Raw genomic sequence first — 19,503 nt, 5'->3', positions numbered from 1 at the left:
TTGAATGTATGCAGTATCAATGCAAATGTATATTGAATGTAAATATTAACATTATCCCTCATGTCACATTTAAACTGGACAAAAAAGACAGCAGGCATTGTTGTGTTTTAATTTATATTTCTTTAAATTGGTTTTAAAATAACATCATTCGTCTCTAATGCATCCCCACACAGTTTGATGATGAAAGATATGCAAAGACAATAAATAAAACAGTGTTGTGGTAGTATAAAGGCACAGTGCCAGGTTAATCACTACTTTAAATCCCACCACTCCCTCGATGTGTTTACACATCTGGAGTAAAAGTCATCGTCAGTCTGACCCACCTCGCCTCATGTAGTGTACAAACATTTCTAAACATGGTGGTGCCGAAGCTCGTAGGAAGACAATGACAAAGTGTTAGTTGACAATGATCAGCTTTGTTATAACAGTCCTTGTGTTCTGAATCAAAAATAAATCTATTGCACTTTACAAGCAGCTCTAACTCCATATTGAGCTCTGACTCAGTCCTTGTTGCTCTTAAAGGGTCTTCACTCCTGAGGCTACGGCTACTTTAAGACTAAACTAATAATGTTAAACACTGATCAGGACGAATTCCAGCTACTGTATCTCATACTTATTGGAGACGAAGAAGAATAAAGAATAAATCAAATTGTTTTAAATACACTCACACACCATATTTGGTTGCCTGGTACGTGCAGCTATAAAAAGTCCTCCTCCTCCTCAAAACAGTCAAACACAAAGACATTCTCTGTTGTCATGAATACACAAACACAATCGAAACAACGTCCATGGAATAAAGGGACAGTTGGTCTTGCAGCTACGTGTGGGTGGGTCTGTTTCAGTTAGTCACATTATGGTGATTTGGTATAAGCATTTCATTTCTAGGTCTGTCACAGGGAACAACAGTTACACCATTTTGGCATTCGCAGGAATTTAGGCCTCAATTTAAATGTTCTAATCTAATTTCTCTATTTCTGTACAAAAATATTTTGGTCCATGTCAAATGTATGACAGTGTTGAGGTTATAAAACAAAAATTCTGCTTGAATTAACATTTAGGAAAGACTTTGATGGTGTTACACACAATAGCAGTCAGTGAAACAGTCTAAAGCCATATTTGTCCATTTGGGTCAGTGTGTAAACAGCTATAGACAATATAAGGGCACTGAGATGAATGCAAGATGGTTTGTTTTATTGTATAAATGCATTCTGCATTTGAGTGCAGCGTAAAAAAGAACAGGTGCCTCTTTATGTTCCAGTTTATCCAGTGGCTTATAATACAGGCTCCACAGTTGGCAGGTCTATCAAAGGCAACATTCAGGCAGGCTGGGGACAATCCATTGAAATACCTTTCTGGAAAATGAGAGAACTGAGCAAGAGTGTTAATGCTTGTGTGTGTGTGTGTGTGTGTGTGTGTGTGTGTGTGTGTGTGTGTGTGTGTGTGTGTGTGTGTGTGTGTGTGTGTGTGTGTGTGTGTTTCTACAGTAGGGCATCCAGGTCCAGTTCTGGCAGAGGCTCCTTCCAATAGGAGAAACTGCTGTACTCAGGATACTCAAAGGCAGAGGACAGGCTGCCCTCAGCAGAGAGCACAGGGAAGAAATGTTCCACCAATTCACTGAGGTGACAGTACCTGCAAAATACACACACACTATTATGATAAACAGACTTTGAATGATCTGAACTTTTGCTTAGAAATTTTATTTAATTTAAATGCGGAAAACCTGTATTATTTTTAAATATGAATGTAATGTTCAGACTAAGAGCGATTTTCCACGAGAGACGTGGCAACAAACATTCCCTTAAGCACAATTACACAAATTGGGTTTAAGGGTTTGAGTGACAAAACAGAAAAGGAGAGGACAGAGATCCTTTAAATTCTATTCAAGACACCTAATTTGATTTCAAGTTTTGAATTGATAGTTGAGTATCTTGAACATAAGTCTACAGTCAAGCCAAAACTCTTAAGTATTTTAACAAGACCAATGCGAGTGCAATTTACAGTTTTAATAGTGGGATGTTTAGAGCCACTGGAGTTGAAGGTGAAAATCAAGCGCTTCATCTGAATTTAAAAACTAGTCTGGGATTAAGAAGTGATAATTGGAAGTCGTCCCATTCATTTCTGATGTTATCCCTCCATACCCACATTGTGTCGCACACTTACGAGGACTTGTTGCCTTTGGTCTTCTCCTGGATGAGCTCTCCTTTTGGGTTGACAGTAAATATCCTGGTGTCAGGCACTCCAACCTGCTTATAGGCGTAAGCATCCTGCAAAAGAGAGGGCAGCAACGTACAGTGCATTCAGAGAATGTTCAGACCTCTTTACTTTTTGCACATTTTTTATGTTGCCACCTTGTGTTAAGATTAAAAAAGAACTCCCTCGGCACTCTATCAATTAGAGCTGTATAGTGGCCTCAGTGACAGACACATTAAACCACCTAAAAAACTCATAAACTAAAGTTTATGGAGCCAGTCTGTAGACTATAAGTAGCAGGGTTGGTTCATGTGTAAATCTACCACTAACCAGCAAAAAGTAATTGAAGCGAGTAAAAGAACCACAAAACCTAAATGGACCAACAACCTGTGTTTATTAGCTCAATTAGATGATGTGCATTAAACAGTTTTAAAAGGAAAAGTCAGCCCCGGTGTTACAGCGGAGAAGCGCGGGCTATTTCAGAACAGCAAATTATCACCTTATCCCCACTGGCTGTGTGCGACAGTGAGGAGAGTGAAAAGGTGCTAAAAGGAGGCTTTATGAGTACTGCCACTGGTTTTATCATGGGGGTCTCTGTGCATCTTGGGAACTCACCAGATCTGTGTCTCTACAAAACCCTGTGTCTGAGCTCTGCAGAAAACTCCGTCCACCTCATGTGGAAGTTGTTGCTCTGACAGAGTCCGCTGTGAGACCTTATATAGACAGGTGTGTGCCTTTCCACATCATGTTGACTTTACCACCAATGGGCTCCAGTCAGTGTGTAGAAACAGCTTAATCATGCTGAAGTGTCATAGCCAAGTGTCTAAATACTCAATACATTCAGTTGTATTTGTAACGTGCCAAATCACAAGATGCATTTACTCAAGGGACTTTACATAGTAAAGAAAGATATGTGATATTTCAGGTTTTAATTTTACTCACGTTGCTCCTGTTGCCGAAGGCGGCGTAGAATGGCTGTTTCTGCTGGTTGAACAGGTCCTTGATGTCACTGAGACAAGCAACTTTAAACACCTCTGGCTTCTTCTCAATCACCTCTCTGCACAGGTTTAGAGGGACAGTGAATCATTCAAATGTTTTTCCTCCTTGAACACATTTATTTATTTCACAGTGTAGTCACCGAGCATAATCTGTACCTCTTCGTCTCAGAGCTGTGCCCCCAAGAGGTAATGAGCAGTGCCAACTATTCTGTACATTGGTGATTTCATGAGATATTTAATGACAAAGAAACAGAAGTAAAACTCTACATCCTATATATTACTGTGAATCAGAACACTTTATAAAATTAGCACAACATCTGGAATGCATATTAGTGGTATGCATTATTTACCTGTGTAGAGCTGAAAAGAGGCTGCTGGGAGCCAGCAGTACAGGGCCTTTAGGAAGCACAGTGCCTCTGTCATTGACCCACTGCAGGTAATCCTTTGTGATGGCAGCCATACCTATAGCCCTCGCTGAACAATACAGGATTTTATAACCATTTCTGCAAGGAAACAAACAACCACATTTGCATTTTAGTTTCACAAAATGAACAAAACATGTTTTCCAGTTCTTGTGCGTGTAACTGACGTGCAGCATTAGTCCCCTGAACACTTTCATCATCTCGTTCAACATCACACATGTAGCGTATCTCTTTTCTTCAGATATGTGCGAGAAAATATTAGCACCCCAAATGGAATTGTGTCTTTTTTCAATTAACTCAACAGCTGCCCTCATTTTAAGAGCTCAAGATAAGACGCATGAAAATGTGGAAAACAGGCCAACAGGGTGATGCAGATTAGACAAATCAAATGCATCTAGAATGACATCAGAATGAAATCACCAGCAGGAGGTGTCTCGCATCTGTTTTTACTTGTTATGGTGTGAGTCATGTGAGGGAAAAATCGGTTCAAAACAAACAGTAACAAAGGAAGAATGGAACAGGAAACTAAATGAAGACAACTTTAATTTCCCTTACTGGTGTATTTTGTGGTAGAGTTTGGCGATGCCTTTGTGCGTCCAGTCTTTTCCAAACTGAGGTAGAATATGACCGAGAGCATCAGACCTGCAAGAGACAGGAAGTCAAGACTACTCATAACACGGTGACAGTGTATCTTTCATAGGAAGTTGTCTATTGGACTTCTTGTATGCAATCACGGTTGTTTTACTTGGTGATGGTGCCGTCTATGTCTGATATGATGACCCGGTCGTCCCAGTTCCACAGGTAGATGGCAGCCTCACAGCGACAGGTGCCTTGGTATTGTGTAGTCACACTGAACACCACCTTGTTGGCTCCCTCACGCAGGTTTAAGTGTTCCTGGTTGAGACAGCAGAAAAGTGCACAAAACCATAAATACATTCGTAAACCTGTAAATGTATATTTGACAGTATAATGAGTGTGTAGTTGAAAGCCTATTTTACTATCTGTTCAGAGGTCAGGCGTAGTGATTTGCGGTACATCTGGCTGATACACTGAGTAGCAATAAGGGTGTCTGTTGATTGGCTGGAAGGAAGCGTTGCTTTCCGTCCGAGCCCCGCCGCCTCATCACTCTCGATGTCATCCAGTGTGGCTCTAGGGAAACAACACATATGATTCAGAATAAGTTATGTTTCTTTTCAAATCATTGTTCATTATTAATAATCCTGACAGAAACACTGACAAATGAAATTATTTGTACATGAAAATAAAATAATGTATTTTCTGTTTGAGCTATTTTAAGTTTTAATTTGTCACATGTTGACGTAGATACTTATAGTTTGTGATCATCAACAGTCATGACAGTTGTTTTTGAGAATAATCATAGAGCAACACCCTTTTATGGATGTAGCTTTGGCGTACCCTGGAGGCCCAAATTTGAACTACAGGATGATGCTTTGAATTGATTCAGAAATATCTTTCTCGATTAAAAGCGAAACCATCTAATAATTCCCCTCAATTTCCCCTGAATTCATTCGTTTTAGTATTGTGGTGCCTGTGTGAGGAGGTTCTTCAGCTGCATAGATAATACATCTTAAGATGAGACATCTTCTCAAAAATATAGCTACATAATTACAACAAAGTCATGAGCAGAGTTTGTAAAATCTTTGAAAGGTCTGCTTGAGCTGATTTGGGTTTTTTCCGTACTGTTGCTTCTGATATTGTCTTTGTCAAAACAGGATCCTTACAATATAAAGAAATCAGAAGATGTGACACTGTTCCTACACAGCTCTAAATCGATGACAACGATAAGTTGATGAGGACTATAACACCACAGCTAATGTCTCGACATACAATCCTCTTTTGTTACTGCTTGTAGCTTTACTTAATACTTAGTTAATGTTTTTGTACCTCTGTCTAGGAGCTACAACCACAGGAGTTTATTAGCATTCAAATACACAAAATACAGGTAAATAAAAATGTACTGGCAGTATGTGTCTGTCCAGCCACCGGACTGAATTTCTAAGCTCAAACATAAGAAATCTGTGGAGCATCTGTACATGTGCAGGACCAGCTTAAACAGATCATACAGGATTTGATAACTTGTGAGGTGCCTTACTTCACTGTGGAAGAAACACTGACCAGCTGCTCCTCTGGTGCCTCCGTTGAATTTTTTAGCTGTAAAAAAAATATATATATTATCAGCAACATTACAACTTAATAACCAAAGTGGCTATAGTGTTTTTTTACAAACAGACAAAGCAGTGAAAAGTTGTTTATAATCTAATCTGTTAATTTGTTCCATCTCTATGCTCTTATTTCTTATTACCAACCCGAGCTAACAAGGCTACTCCTCAAAAAAAACAACCCTGTTTAACTTTCTGTTTTGTGGTTATTGTGTATAGTTATTGTTTAGGTCCGAACATGTATCATTTCTTTCTGTGCAGTTCCACCATCATATTCCAATGAATAACCATTAACAGGAGCTCTTAAGTATCTACCTGGTTATTGTCCATGTCTCTTCTCCTCCAGGAAAACCACCAGCGTCCAGACTTCTTGGGCATCTTGTCCTTCACCAACCGCTCTATGGAAGTCTGTATGACACACATCCACAAAGAGGGCAACGATTAAATGAATCCTCACATCATAGTCACCACCTAACTAAGATCTTGTCTGTCTGTAATTATATCATGTAGAACAATAAAATAGAACTTGATGAAAACATTGATTATGGTTAAACAACTTAATAAGTAAGTTATTGTGGTCTGATTTAGAAACAATAAAATACCTTGGGTAGGTTTTTCTGGAAAGTTGTCATTGACAAGACCATTGGGGCAGCGACTGCCCAGTTATAATAGCTGTGGAAGATGAAAACAGCTAATGAACAATCATAGACATTAGCTTGTTGAAAATTTGAGTCACTTCATTACCTATTTTCATTTAATTTCATTATTTCTTACTTGGAGTTGATGCAGATGACAAGACTTGGATCCTCAATGATCCCTGGATTGTTAGCAAAATCCTGGTAGGTCACAATGTGCTCCATAAACTTTTCTGGAGTAAGAGAAAAAAGCATCATGGTGACTGATTTAACTCTGTCCCATTTCCTCATGTAGCGACACAAACACAGTAAAAACCCATTTACCTTTGGTGATCTGGCTGGTGCCGCCCTCTCGTCCGCAGAGGGACATGCTGATGTCCATGTTGTAGGAGGTGGAGTCTGACAGGTACTCTGTGCCGCTGTCTAGGGCCCCGCTGCCCACTGAGTGAGGGGATTGACTCCCTGAGAGTGAGCCCTGCTCCGCCCCGTGCTGAGATGCTCCCTCTGCTTCACTGCAGGGACAACACACAGTTATATCATTTCAATGAGGAAACATTTTATAGAAACCACAGCACTATAGATGTTTCAATGGTAACCAGTCACTGTGGACACTGTGGCAATTACTAAATGTCTTTTAGTGTCTTTCAATTAATTTGTCTAAAGATGGTAAATGGTCTGTATTTATTTATTTGCTTTTCTAGTCTTGACCACTCAAAGTGCTTTACAGTACAGTTTTACATTCACCCATTCATACAGTGCATCTATGTGCAGCACCTTTCTCTATGAGAAGTGGCAATTTGGGGTCAGTATCTTGCTCAAGGACACTTTGGCATTCGGAATGGGGAAGACAGGGATCGAACTGCCGACCTTCTAGTTAGAGGACGACTGCTTTAACCCCTGAGGCACAACCCCCACAAGTTGAGTGTATTATGGGAGGAATATCCAAATGTGACTTCTCACCTCTTTGGGAAATAGAGTGCAGCCACATCTGGGTCCAGTGAGGTCAAATCATCCAAGTAAATATCGGTTGGTTCTAGATGGTGATTCCGTTTACCTGTGACCGAATGACACATGAAAACAATTAGTGAACAAAGGTGACATTAAGATATTTCTTTAGTCTAAAATGAGGCTTGAAATGTTTACTGAATGAAAAAGCAGCAACCTCTCTTCTTGCCCTCTTGCTCCACTTTGGCAGACATCTCAGATGGGTTTGCTGACCCCTCTGCAGCAGGCCAGTCGTCCCTCACTTCTCCAGCTTTATCTTTTGGTGCAGTGCTGTTGGGCAGAGTGTCTCCGTTGGACGCCTGCACCACTCCCGGTCCGTTGACCTCTTCCCCTCCATCGGCACAGGGATCTATCCCACTGTCCCCCTCACTGACAGGGGCACTACTGGTTGAACCCCGTTCACTTTGTTCAGAGGAGGCTCCCTGCTGTTGTAGATGTGATGACGCTGTACTACTTGCACTTGTTTCTACGGTGGTCACACCGACCGCCATAACTGTACCAACTGTTTCAGTCAAAGTGCTAACGTGCTCAATAGCGTCTGTGCTTTCTTTGCTATCAAGGGAGCCAGTACCATTATTCAGACTAGCAGAATAAAGAGATGAGTCTCTGTTCCCGTCTTCTCCTGATGTGGTTTCAAGTGTTTGTCTTGAGTCCACATCCGTCTTCACTGATGATGGAGACTTAGAGGTGGAGTGTTCACTGTGAGAGTTTGTCTCAATGGATAAAGGAGTGCTGTGCATGGCGAGGCTGAGGTCGAGGGACTGAGTCCTGGGTTGTGGTCTGACCACTGTTACGCTGCCCACTCTTCCACAGCTGATCACAGGCTCCAAGCCCATATCAAAGGAGTCCTGTCTCTCAATTGTGCAGAAATGAGAACTCCCAGAATGGGAGATGGGCTGTAAGTCCACTGGTGTCCTCTCTGACTGACACAGCTGTAAGGGGGGGAGCAGAGAGAGAAATATGAGAGTCTTATATCTCCAGTATTCATCACAGCACAGACAGGACATGAAAGCTTCATCTGTGTGTGTGTGTGTGTGTGTGTGTGTGTGTGTGTGTGTGTGTGTGTGTGTGTGTGTGTGTGTGTGTGTGTGTGTGTGTGTGTGTGTGTGGCTTGGCGTACCATGGGAAAACCTCCCCAGTTCCACTGCATCTGAGGTCCAGGGGAATCTTCGGTTTTAAGAAAAAGCTCTGAGTCGCTCTTAGGAGAAGACGGCCGACTGTAAAACACGCTGCTGCTAAGGAGAAGGAAATACAGAAACAATTTTAAGTAAGGAAGAGACACCGCATAAATCAGTGAGCACTGATTTCAAACTGCCTGCCAGTGAAACTGCTAAAACACAAACAAATCAATTCACTAATTTATTGTAAAAGCTAAGCTTCCTCACCTTTCCAAGGGCGACTGTTCTCCGTCCGAGTGCGGGCGAGTGTCTCTGGTCTGCGTGGGACTCAACTCTTCACTTAGCTCCTCAGACAGCGAGTAGTACACTGATTTACTTTACACAAACACAAGAGGATTTTGAGGTTTGAGTATTGAATACGTTGACTCACTGTTAGAGGAGAATCAACATCACAGTGGCTTTTCTTCACAGAGAATTAAATAATGACTGAAATTTGATATATTATTGTCATTATATAACACCTTTACCAAAATAGTATATATAATAAAATCTAATTATAGTATTTGGCTTTGCATACATCATTGCTATGTGAATTTGTGGCTTAATTAAAGGGGGACAATTACAGCCCCAGATACTGGAGTTTTGGGGACGATACAGATTTTCGGCAGTAAAGAATTCCGATGTTGATATATATCGGCCAATATTCTTCGTGTGTATATATATGTTTATTAACTTGTCTTTCACAAACTAGTTAGCTTGACTCTGTACAACTGTCTGATCGGCTGTGATGTTTACTCTGCTACTTGTGCAACAAACATGGATACGAGCACTGTAAACAAATGCGTCAGAGTGGACTCTGCTGGACAAACTATATGATAACACCATCACTAAATGACCCTAAGTATGTTTTCCTGGATTGTGCTCTGTAAAAAGAGTTTTTAATTTCAGCAAATAGATCAGATACATCAGATATATTGGCAGAAAAAGACATTGTAGCCATATAATATGCTCACAAATTACTGGTGACAATTACAAGCAGAATCTCTTTACTCACAAGATTTGAAGAAGAGAACGCAGACATATGATGGAAAGAGTTCTATGTTAACTGGCGACTTCAGCCATAATGTGTCAGTGGTTACTGGTAGTGACAGTAGATGTTAGGAAGATAAGACACAAAACATATGATATGATTCACCATAAAAACCCAACTACTGACCTGAGTTGTAACGTTGAGACAAGATCCTCTTGAGCAGGACTCTCCGGTCCAGCCTGATCACTTTCTCTCTCCCAATCCTTCTCTCGTTCTCTCTCATCTGATGACGAGTGCTCTTCTCTCAGGTGAGTATCGGAGCGCATGCGTTTGCGACGGCGTTTCTTCCTGCGAGCACCAGACCCGGCAAAGGAGGATCCCTCGAGTGTCTCCTCTGTCTCCTCAGGGACCTCAAGGGGAATTGGAGAGGTGCAGAGATGCGCTGGGACCTGGGCCTGAGGGGGACCAAAAGAAAAATATCAAATGTTAAAAATGTTTTTTAAAAAAAGGTAAACATTTGTTTACAGAGATTAAACTAATGGCAATTAATGTTGGCTGTCTTACCTCCATATTTCCATTTTGTTCCACAAAAAAAGCTTCTCCATTGTCTCCCAGCTTCATGTGCAGGTCAACAGAATCTCCATTTATCTCAATGTCCACCTAAAAACAAAATGATGAACATAGTTATATAAAAGCAAACAGACCACGAAGCAACAGAAAATGAAGATCTGAGTACAAAGAATAAAAAAAACTCACAATTTTCTCCTTCGAGCGCAGAACTCCGAGCTTGCCAAAGCGGACGTGGAAGGGGGAACACTGGAACGATCCATCGGGCTGCCGGACCACGATGACATCGATGCCTCCGGTGAGCGTGGCAGGGTTAAGGCCACGGTACAGCTCCTTCACCGTCACAAACACCGTCTCTGCTAACTGGCCCACAATATTCATGGTCTGGGACTGTAAGCAAAAAAAAGAAAAAAAGAATTGAGAATAGTGAGGCCCAGTGGCATGAGACAGAAAGAAAAAAGTCTTTATATTCAGTACTTTGTGTAGACTGGTGCTTGTTCCTACACTCCAGCAACAATCAACAGCAATGTCCTCCATTAATAGTGAATATAACTCAACACGTTACAGTGGTCATTCAATAAAAAACATGTAGTACATTTGAAAATGCTTAACACAGCAAACATTAAACATTTGCAAAAGAGAGTACCTGTTTTACATAAAGAAAAGAGAAGATTTCAGAGTTTTAGCAGACGTTTCCCATGAATGACTGCAAATCAAAAGGTCAGCAGCTGGGAGGTGAGATCTAATAAAGGCACTTATCTAGAGGTTTGTCACAGACAAAAGGAACTACTGAAGTCATTGTTCTGAGTCAGTCATGATGATTATGTGAAAAGATTCACTCAGTGGAGTAACTCGTACGTTCAAAATATGACTCATTTGGCCATTAAATGTCCACACAGCAAAGAGTTTATGAGGCAATCGTTCAAAAGTTGGTTGATATTTAAAAAGAATGGTCAAGAAACTCTGTCCATGATGCATCAGTTTCTCTGCAGCAGGACAGAACATGTCTCAGTGAGTCAAGAAGAGAAACTTCGCTAAAGGGGGCGAAAAACATCACATGGCCTAGTTTGTACCTGCATCAACACGAATAGACCATCAGATGAGCTCCTCTGAGGCTTAAGAGCAGTATGTTACCTCAGGTGGCCTCACGAGTGCCTGTTGTGTCTGTACAGCGCTTATTTAAAGAAAATACCATCACAGGCTGCGACCTCGAAATACTTTATATTTCAAAAGTTCTGAGGTGAGTATTTTGATTCTGCAAAAACAAATGTCTAAACTGGATGTAACTTTTACTGTAATTTTTGCACTTTTAAGCTTTAACTTGAATAGTTGTCAGAGAGGGCATACCTTAGCCAAGGCCCAACAGTCCCCTAATGAAACCACATTTCATTTCACTAGATGCAGTTTTGTATTTGGATCAACAAATAAACACACTCACAAACATCTGTCACCTAAACATGCCTGATTTTTCATCAAGATCCATGAACTATTCTCTGAGAAATCAATGAAAATGTTGAAAAGAAAGTGAAAAAGAAATCCCAGATCCACTCCAAAATGTGATGGGTTCCTTCCTGACCACTATCGCATCCTTCCAAAAAGTTTCATGGCAATCCATCCAGTAGTTTTTACGTACTCTTGCTCACAAACAGACAAACCAACAAACAGAGAAAGGCCTGAAAGGATAACCTCAAAGATAATAAAACACTGAACTGGGATGTAACACGTTACACACACCGACACAATGGACACATGGTCTCATGCCTTACCCACAGAGAAGGATGCAGATGTCCCTTCCCAAACCGGCTGTGTTCCCTTGACCTCCTCTCTGCCATACGCCACCAATATAAAGTCTTTTCCCGCCACAGGAACTCAGGAACGGTGTCAAGGAACTTTACCTCCATTTCCACCACAGGAACCTGTCAGCTCCATTCCCCACAATCCTCGGCTGCCTCTCAAAGCTCAGGCTACTCAACCCCACGACCCACGGGCACTCTTACATGTTTTTCAGAGGCTGTAAGGCTACATTTTGTTAGCTCTGGCCCAAAAAACAAACAAGCCAAGTCATAGATACATAAGTCTAGCTAAATCAGATCAGTGGTTATTAGAAATGACAGCACTTCAGTCCTCTGTGTTCTCAGCGCGGATGGAAAATATAACAATCTATGAGAGAGTCCTAGTATATTCAGTCACACACCAATGCTTCCTCTTGCTCACACAATTTGACAGGCCCACTCTATACACACTCGCACAAACCCCGCTGTCACACCGAATTCATACTTCCTCACTTTGCGCTGCACATGACAGCCAGACCAGCAGTTTCTGAAAGGCCTGGACGGTCTATTCAAACGCACTTGGCATGAGAATCCACTCACACACACAAACCGATGGACCACACTCTTTCTGGGCTTGACCACAGCTCTCTGGGCCATCAAAGATGAGAGGACTCTCTGGCGGTCATGCTCTGTCAACACTGGGAGAAAAGAAAATCCTTCACAGGCCCCGGGAGGAAATCAAGCAAATAACTCGCTAATTTTGATGGATGGCGCTGCCTGTGCTGCCTGACGGGGAGGACATGATAAAAAGGTGGGTCTGATAGGAAAAATGATGTTTAACATTAGAGTTGATGTAGCTAATCAGCTGTAGTAAAAAAAAAAACATTCGCGTCTGTCCATGAAAAACTCGATGTATAACACACATGGACCCTTTCTGTGTCTGTTCCATCTTTTCTAATTGTAAATGATTTAAAGTAATGCATCAATGAAACTGCCAAGTCAGCACTATTTCAAAAGCAGGAAGAACAAAAGCTAAGAGGAGACAATGGTTGTGAAACTGTCGTGTTGTAGACGAATGACAGGAGGGAAATGTGTGGCGGTTCATACTGGTGTACATGGCTCAAATGTTGGATCTGTAGTTGATGTATTAAACACATTTCTCTCTGTATCACAACAGTGTCAATTAGCATAATTCCAATATTCACAGCCTTTAATTTCACTTCTCATTGAGGAATTCAAACTGATGTCGTCAACACTAGGGCTGCAGAAGAAATCTAACCTCGTTATGTGTTAATCAGAATGATGATGATGATGATGATGATGATGATGATGATGGTGCTGTAAAAAAAAGTCCAGTGTGACGTCTCCAGATGTCCAACAACCCCAAACTAAACAATATTCAGTTTAAAATGATCAAAAATTCTGAGCATCGAATAGGAAGAAAAGTCCATCTGGACATTTGCTCGATTAAATCCTTTAGTGTGTGATCAAGAATTTAAGTTCTTGATGATTCATTTTCTGTCGAGTTTCATCACTAGAGGACAGTAGCTCATCCGTCATTAGTCACTGGTCACACGCTGAGCCAAGTGTGTGCTGTGTCAAGGATGTGGAAAGAGATGTCTAGGCTTCGACTGACCTTTGTCTCCAAGCAGACACAAACACAGCAAGACAGTATGTGTCATCTTCTATTACTCACTGTAAAAATAAAAAGTCTATAACTTCGGGGGCTAGTTTAGTGAGAGAGAAGACACAATCCAACAAAAGGAAATGAATTAAATCCCATAGTACCCAGTGTGTGCTACCTGAGTGCGGATACGTATTTAACGCACGCATGTGACTATTTGACCACAAACTCTACGTAACTTCCGCAACAGTTTTAACACGTATGGTTGCCATGTTCGAGACTGTGCGTCACAATCCGGCGTCAGTGACCGAAACTATCTACCATCTCACTTCTAACAATACAAACTCTCAAACCAGTAAAACCACTGCAGCCAAGAGACCGAGGGGAAAACACCAGAAAAAACATTTACACCACATTAGCAACTAGCTTTAGTTGACAGCGAAGTGTTGTAACCTCTCTTCGATGGGTCAGAAAGCGACATCTTAAGTTACAGCGAGTGAAAATGAATCTTTGACATGTTTACAACCACAGTGCCCCTGACTACTCACTCAGCTGGAGGTCTGCTGAACGTGTCAGAGACTTTATTCTTCCTGTGTTAGTGATGAGAGCAGTTTACCTTCCCGAGCAGCTCGTCAGATGCACAAAACAACAGCCATCCCGAACGCTTCCAGGTCCACCGCGCCTGCGCACCACACCAGTCGATCACTCCAGCAGCCAATGAGCGAACGGGAAAAGAAAGTAGGTCCCGCCTCCAACTTTATTACGTAAGCAAACTTATAAAAAGACGCTAAAATTCTTCAGGTTTTTAATTTTCTCTGTAAAAGTCGTCGGCTACGCAATGAGGTTATTCTATTTTGCGATTCATAAAAATCATAAACCTGTTAAAAGTTACTGGCAATGTGGATTTAGTCAATTTAATAGGACTGTATGTGAGGAAAGAGTCTCACAGTTGAACTAAAGACGAATCAGTGACAAAACCCCTGAAACTGACGAGTAATGTTTAACCTTAAGTGTCTTATACAAACACAAAACAAGCACAAAATCCACATGATAACGAAAGTCTCTGTTCCTACTGTGTGCAGGTAAAATCAATATCTGAGGAGCTTCAGATAATTATCTTTAAATCTGTGTTTATATTTGGCTTCAATACTCGGCCTCGGGTTACTTGAGTCTTTCAATCACCTGATACTTAAAATATGTGCATTGTCAATATCTCCATGAGCACATACTTTGTTTTTACAGTGACAGCTTTGTAGCAGTTCTAGTGGCTGTAGACCTTCATCTCACTGCAGTCTACTTATTCTTTACTCATTGTGACCTTGTATCATTCTTATGCTCTTGTGTTTGACTGTTTGACTGTTTTGTTTGCTCCTGGATGCCTAAATCTATCTATCTTTACTTGCTTTTACATTTTACGTTATGATCTATTCTAAAGGACAATGGAATATGTGGGTGTGCCTGTATGTATAAATAATTTCATAGGCCGCCAACATTATTATTTTTGTCCTCATCATCATTTATTGAGGGTTTGTCAGTGTTTCAGAAACAATACTTGGTTTCGTCCAGTAGGGGGCGTCACTGCACCTGCACTGAGAGCCGTTAATGTTTCTGTTGCTTGAATTCTTTCACTCATCTTCTGTCTTTCTATTATTTAATCCCAGTCAAAGAAAGTCGCCTTTTACTGCTCTGATTATTTACTGCAATATGAATATGCGGAATATGAAACAAATAAAAACAGACAATGCACTGTTTTAAAGGGAAAAATATTTTTTTTATATATTGCTGGAAACACTCAATATAAAGATTAACAGATGAAAGACACAAACATGGAGATGAAGTAGTAAATGTAGTATCCAGTTTATTAAGTATGTAAAAAGCATCTGTATCAAAATATCTTATCACCATCGACACACAGCAACAATGAAAATCCTAAATAGTAATTTTACTATTAAATACAGACACTTACGGATAATGGACAAGCTCAAAAATGGAAAGGATTGTTCAAATGAAATGTATTATCTACAATTAAAGATAACCAACTCAAGAGCCATGCAGTCCTCCAACAACATACATTCTGCACTGCCCAATTAAGGACATGAAATACATATTATGAACGTGAAAACACAGCTTTGTCAAAGTAAGCTGCCCAAACAGGAAACACTTTTTATTTTAAATGTCTGGAAGGTTTCCCCCTTTGTGTTTAATGTGAAAAACGCTGGGCCACCACAAACCAGATGTTGCCTCCATGACATAAATTAAGGTGTTCCCTGCACATTCAGGCCTCAGGCACAGCCAGACTGCCTATTTAAGGAAAGCCATAGTCTTGCAGCTGCCTTTCAAAACTGCTCTGCATCTGCTCACAACTCTCTCCCCCATGTTTCCACACTCCAGCCGTACAGAGCGTTCCTCGAAATGTTTAGGCACTTTTCTCTAAATAAGGCAGCCTTATCGTAGTTCCTGTCATTTCTGCCTTTTCCCAAACATCCCGGGCCGCGTCTGTGGCAGTAGCAGCCTGCAGCCTGTGCATTCTTTTGCCTTGTATGGAGAAATGGCCTGGCCTGGGTTGTCTTTGTATGGGACCGGCCGGCCTCTCCATTGGCTGGGGTGGAAAGGGGAGTAACCCACCAGGAGTCTGATTCTTTAAACAAACTTTTCAGTAGGACTGGCTGCTTCCCTTCCTCTGCTGTGTCCGACCCAGACAAAAGGAGTTTGAAGGACTCCCAAATACTTGTACCTGAAGCCAAGGTGAGAAAGACAGCAGCTTTTTTTAACCACTGGGTTGTATGACTAGATTCTAAATGCTTATGTTTGATGGCTTTTAAGGAGTCTGAGAGTGTGATTTCTGTGAGTCCAGGAGTACAATGCTCAACTGTCAGTGCTTAGGATGAAGGAGAGGACAGAATTACAGGGAGCCTCTGAAGTGCAGCTTTGATGAACAGAACCAGATAAGATACAACAGACCTTTATTCATCTGTTGATGAAGGCGAAGAGAGACCTGTGGAGCATGTGCACCTTAGATCGACTCTACGCTTAGTTGTTTACTTCCATCTCATCTCTATGACACAGTAGACAGAGGAATTTCTGAATGCAGCTGTCTCACTGCACATTCTCTTTAACACACATGCAGCACACAAACACACACACACACACACACACACACACACACACACACACACACACACACACACACACACACACACACACACACTCATCTGATGTCTTTTTATAGACGGTGAGAGCTTAACTTGCACTTCACTCTGTTTGTTTTTGGAATTCCTGAACCGTCAGCCTTCTGAGTCATCGCCACAGTAGTGATGATCTACATGACCTGCATGAGTGAGGGATGATAACATTCTGACTGTTTGGTGATACCAGTGTGTGTGTGTGTGTGTGTGTGTGTGTGTGTGTGTGTGTGTGTGTGTGTGTGTGTGTGTGTGTGTGTGTGTGTGTGTGTGTGTGTGTGTGTGTGTGTGTGTGTGTGTGTGTGTGTGTGTGTGTGTGTGTGTGTGTGTTCTCGAAGGACAGAGAAGCTCTGTCATCGGGGGCATAAGAAGGGGACAGGGGAACTGTGGTGGCCAGGGAACAAATAGAGTTGTTAGTACGAGCCAAGCTGAGGCATGTAAGCCAGATGATTACGTTGCTGGGATCAAAAATAGTTGGATTTAGTTTTTTTGCACCTTGAAAATGTCAGTTGTGAATTAATCACTCTAGTCTAGAATCTTTCAGAAATCTAACTTATTGATTGCTTGCAACAGAACCACTAATGAAACGTTAAACGTCCACAGGTCCCAGGAGACAGAGCAGTGCTGCATCACCGGAGCTAGACAAGAATGCATAGTATAGATTACTAAAATCCAGTGTCTCCAACTGTTTACACTGGAGCCAGTTCATTTGAATTTCACACTCAAACAACTGCAGGATCAATTGTTTCAAGTGTCTCCAGAAAGAAAATGTGTTGCATTATGAGACGACTTTACCATCTAGGTGGGACAGACTGGAGGAAATCCTCTGTTCCTGAAACCTTAAGTATGAGCTGTAGAGGCTGTTTGTTTTTCCAGCTTCCTCAGTGACTGTGAGGTGGAGAATGGGAGAGGCTGCGAGCCAGCAGCACACACCTTCCATGTTTTTCCTTATGTCTGGCACACAGAGAGAGAGAAGCAGCCAAACAGTAGTAGAATGAAATGAAAGACTCCTGCAACATGTGTGCATAGTGAGGGAAAGGAAGGAGAGAATCGGCTGCTGACAACCCAAACAAACATATCTATGTTTGGGGGATTTAAAGTACTCTTGATACCTTAGATATTCATTGAGTGTGTTAGAATTAATATAATGTATTTTAGAACTCTGGACACAACCCTGGTCAAACTGCTTTGCATTGACAATAAAAATTAGACTGTTGCTTCATTTGCACAGAGATCACAGGAGGAAAGTAGGACGGCAAGATAGGCAAATCCATTGTAACTCAGTCTTCACGTGCTGGTCTGTGACACCTTTGTGAACCATACAGGAAACGGCAGCACAAAAACTAAGTTTGTTTGCTTATTGACAGATTTAAATAAAGAAGAATTATATTTCAGAATATTAATATTGAAAGGTCTTCAAATGTACCGGAAGCAGTCATACTTACCTGCTTCATATCATCACATTTTAGTTGCTGATTAATACATAAAATGAATGTCTTATCTCGACAGAGCCCACTCTAACCCCCTCCCACTGAAGTCTCATAAGTCTAACAAAAATACAATATACATATACACCTACTGCCTAAATTCACATGATAAATTACAGTTCACCTGAGAAATGATGTAATTGTGAGCTGGTAGCTCATACAGTATATTCCCGTCACCTCAGTGCTGCTCATGGCATGATGTCACACCTCTGTGGGATTCATCAGACACATTCACCCCCTCACTCCCTCCTGTCTGTCCAGCCTGTCCTCTGTCTGCTATTCCCCGCTGGGTATAACACAATCAAAGAGTCACACACACATGCACACACACGAATGACAATACCTTGCAGATGTGAATGACAGGTCTAATTGTGGAAGGAGCTGAAGTTAGCTGCAGTGTGCACCGTGGAGACATGTCGTTTTCACACCCATCACTATACCCGACGTTCGGGGAGCATGTGACTCTCGAGAGAGAGGAAGCGAGGAACATTCTCCTGCTTGTGGCAGATACAAGAGAGAAGATAAAAGGGCGTCATGGATGCAGTACTCCAGTTTTTGTACAGTGTAATGCAAAAATATAAATAAAATTAAGCTCCCCTTTTCAAATGGATGCTGAAAGTCATGCTACCATTGGCAGTACAGCCTAAGCACAGTCTTATCTAACCTCTGAATCATGTCTCTTGAATGTGCACAGGCCCAGATCCAGCCGCCACCATGTCGAGCAAACGTGCCAAGGGAAAGACCACCAAGAAGCGCCCCCAGAGGGCCACCTCAAACGTGTTCGCCATGTTCGACCAGTCTCAGATCCAGGAGTTCAAAGAGGCGTTCAACATGATTGACCAGAACAGAGACGGGTTCATTGACAAGGAGGATCTGCATGACATGCTGGCCTCTCTGGGTAAACAGCTCTGTGCTCAGGATGAGTTATTATGGCTACAAAAGTAGACCTGATGTTCAAAAGCAGAGAAGCACAGCTGGTTTTTAAAGGGGCAAACCACCAATTTTACACATAAACTTTAGTTTACTCATCATGAGGAGTACAACTCCACCTGTGAGCAGCTGCATGATTTCTGTAGCTCGACCAAGAGCTGCTGAGATATCCCTAATGATGTCATCAGTGAGTGCAGACCACCAATTCATGACAGCTAGCCTGCTTTACAAACTGGAAGGGAGTGTTTGAAAGACATGGGCATTTATATAAGGGGAGCTAAGTATAGACTGTATATAAAGATGGACAATGCATATCCATTTCCTCCTACTATCCAGAAATGAAGCCAAAATATTCAGGATACA

At 41.5% G+C, this 19,503-nt stretch overlaps 2 protein-coding genes across 6 annotated transcripts in view; one reads left to right on the top strand and one right to left on the bottom strand.

Annotated features, from left to right (window-relative positions):
• Window positions 1-100: 100 nt before the first annotated feature.
• LOC118103327 (phosphatidate phosphatase LPIN2) lies at window positions 101-14,257 on the bottom strand. Of its 3 annotated transcripts, none has more exons than XM_035150156.2 (20): window positions 14,158-14,257; window positions 10,335-10,535; window positions 10,143-10,238; window positions 9,765-10,033; window positions 8,816-8,923; window positions 8,551-8,665; window positions 7,588-8,362; window positions 7,386-7,479; window positions 6,750-6,937; window positions 6,565-6,658; window positions 6,393-6,462; window positions 6,106-6,198; window positions 5,724-5,782; window positions 4,609-4,759; window positions 4,356-4,504; window positions 4,166-4,252; window positions 3,539-3,691; window positions 3,133-3,247; window positions 2,161-2,264; window positions 101-1,629 (listed from the first exon to the last, which is right to left on the bottom strand). In XM_035150156.2, exons 2-20 carry the CDS (start codon window positions 10,524-10,526, stop codon window positions 1,479-1,481), a joined length of 3,063 nt encoding a protein of 1,020 aa, XP_035006047.1. In that variant the 5' UTR covers window positions 10,527-10,535; window positions 14,158-14,257; the 3' UTR covers window positions 101-1,478. The 3 variants fall into 3 exon arrangements, with proteins under 3 accessions (XP_035006047.1, XP_035006034.1, XP_035006038.1); XM_035150143.2 differs by having other exon boundaries at window positions 14,090-14,236; XM_035150147.2 differs by having other exon boundaries at window positions 8,551-8,662; window positions 14,090-14,236.
• Window positions 12,482-19,503, top strand: part of myl9b (myosin, light chain 9b, regulatory) — a 20,718-nt gene continuing 13,696 nt past the window's right edge. For 2 of the 3 annotated variants that reach the window (XR_004694862.1, XM_035150198.2), the window contains exons 1-2: window positions 16,129-16,286; window positions 18,905-19,108. Coding sequence is in view for 2 of the 3 variants with exons in the window: in XM_035150198.2 (XP_035006089.1) it covers window positions 18,925-19,108 (184 nt within the window). In the remaining variant the exon portion in view is untranslated. Of the gene's footprint in view, window positions 12,729-16,128; window positions 16,287-18,904; window positions 19,109-19,503 lie in introns of those variants that run through there. The other variant, XM_035150209.2, reaches the window with a different exon arrangement.

The sequence above is a fragment of the Hippoglossus stenolepis genome, chromosome 3 (genome assembly GCF_022539355.2).
Source record: "Hippoglossus stenolepis isolate QCI-W04-F060 chromosome 3, HSTE1.2, whole genome shotgun sequence".
Classification (NCBI taxonomy): domain Eukaryota; kingdom Metazoa; phylum Chordata; class Actinopteri; order Pleuronectiformes; family Pleuronectidae; genus Hippoglossus; species Hippoglossus stenolepis.
Note: the sequence above shows the minus strand (reverse complement) of the source record. Positions and strands in the feature narration are given on the sequence as shown.